The 2,224-nt window shown below is 54.6% G+C and overlaps 1 protein-coding gene across 1 annotated transcript in view; it reads right to left on the reverse strand.

Annotated features, from left to right (window-relative positions):
• The window catches only part of LOC108804054 (sodium/hydrogen exchanger 8-like), an 8,509-nt gene extending 6,301 nt beyond the window's left edge, over positions 1 to 2,208 (reverse strand). The window contains exons 1-2 of the mRNA XM_018575821.1: positions 2,093 to 2,208; positions 1,029 to 1,111 (exon numbers count right to left, since the gene is read on the reverse strand). Of these exons, the coding sequence (XP_018431323.1) occupies positions 1,029 to 1,111; positions 2,093 to 2,204 (195 nt within the window). The 5' untranslated portion in view covers positions 2,205 to 2,208. The remainder of the gene's footprint in view (positions 1 to 1,028; positions 1,112 to 2,092) is intronic.
• Positions 2,209 to 2,224: the final 16 nt, after the last annotated feature.

Below are 2,224 nucleotides of genomic sequence, written 5' to 3' on the forward strand. Positions count from 1 at the left end.
ACCCAGCGGACCCCAGAGGAACCCCGAGGAAGAGGCCTCCAGAGTGACACAGAGGAACCCCGAGGAAGAGACCTCCACCCTGACACAGAGGAACCCCGAGGAAGAAACCTCCACCCTGACACAGAGGAACCCCGAGGAAGAGACCCCTACCCTGACACAGAGGACCCCCGAGGAAGAGACCTCCACCCTGACACAGAGGACCCCCGAGGAAGAGACCTCTACCCTGACACAGAGGACCCCCGAGGAAGAGACCTTCCCCCTGACACAGAGGACCCCCGAGGAAGAGACCTCCCCCCTGACACAGAGGAACCCCCGAGGAAGAGACCTCTACCCTGACAGGTACTCACAATGCACCAGATGACAAATGAGGCCTCAAACTTGTGTGGAAAGCTGAAGATGGAGAGGCCAAGAAAGGCGAAGACGCATGTTTCTGGAGAGGAAAGAGAAGAGAGATCAGCACCCCAATAACACCGCACCCCAATAACACCGCACCCCCTTATACACACAGCGCCCCATTATACACACCGCACCCCAATAGCACGGCACCCCATTATACACACTGCACCCCATTATACACGCCGCACCCCAAATAACACTGCACCCCAATAACACTGCACCCCATTATACACACCGCACCCCAATAACACTGCACCCCATTATACACACAGCGCCCCAATAACACTGCATCCCATTATACACACCGCACCCCAATAACACTGCACCCCATTATACACACAGCGCCCCATTATACACACAGCGCCCCATTATACTTACCGCACCCCAATAACACTGCACCCCAATAACACCGCACCCCATTATACACACAGCGCCCCATTATACAAGGACCCCCGAGGAAGAGACCTCCACCCTGACACAGAGGAACCCCGAGGAAGAGACCTCCACCCTGACACAGAGGAACCCCGAGGAAGAGACCTTCCCCCTGACACAGAGGACCCCCGAGGAAGAGACCTCCACCCTGACACAGAGGAACCCCCGAGGAAGAGACCTCTACCCTGACAGGTACTCACAATGCACCAGATGACAAATGAGGCCTCAAACTTGTGTGGAAAGCTGAAGATGGAGAGGCCAAGAAAGGCGAAGACGCATGTTTCTGGAGAGGAAAGAGAAGAGAGATCAGCACCCCAATAACACCGCACCCCAATAACACCGCACCCCCTTATACACACAGCGCCCCATTATACACACCGCACCCCAATAGCACGGCACCCCATTATACACACTGCACCCCATTATACACGCCGCACCCCAAATAACACTGCACCCCAATAACACTGCACCCCATTATACACACCGCACCCCAATAACACTGCACCCCATTATACACACAGCGCCCCAATAACACTGCATCCCATTATACACACCGCACCCCAATAACACTGCACCCCATTATACACACAGCGCCCCATTATACACACAGCGCCCCATTATACTTACCGCACCCCAATAACACTGCACCCCAATAACACCGCACCCCACTATACACACAGCGCCCCATTATACACACCGCACCCCAATAACACCGCACCCCGTTATACACACCGCACCCCATTATACATACCGCACCCCATTATACACACAGCGCCCCATTATACACACCGCACCCCAATAACACCGCACCCCAATATACACACCACACCCCATTATACACACCACACCCCAATATACACACTGCACCCCATTATACACACCACACCCCAATATACACACCGCACCCCAATATACACACCACACCCCATTATACACACCACACCCCAATATACACACCGCACCCCAATAACACCGCACCCCAATATACACACCGCACCCCATTATACACACCGCACCCCAATATACACACTGCTAGCACAATCTGCTGTATCCACCCCTCAGGACACACCCCATGTATCCACCCCTCAGGACACACCCCATGTATCCATCCCTCAGGACACACCCCATGTACACACCCCTCAGGGCACACCCCATGTATCCACCCCTCAGGACACACCCCATGTATCCACCCCTCAGGACACACCCCTCAGGACACACCCCATGTACACACACTGCTCTGCCAGTAGATGGCGATATAACTCACCGCACAGGAAGGCCACAGTCCTCAGGGTTTGCTGCATGAGGATCTGGGTGACCGGGGACAGGTTGTGATGAGTGTAATGAGACATGACAATGCCGGCAAAGAGGATCGCCATTATCCCTGAGGACACACAAC

The sequence above is a fragment of the Nanorana parkeri genome, unplaced genomic scaffold (genome assembly GCF_000935625.1).
Source record: "Nanorana parkeri isolate BGI_ZX_2015 unplaced genomic scaffold, ASM93562v1 scaffold4907, whole genome shotgun sequence".
In the NCBI taxonomy this organism is placed as follows: domain Eukaryota; kingdom Metazoa; phylum Chordata; class Amphibia; order Anura; family Dicroglossidae; genus Nanorana; species Nanorana parkeri.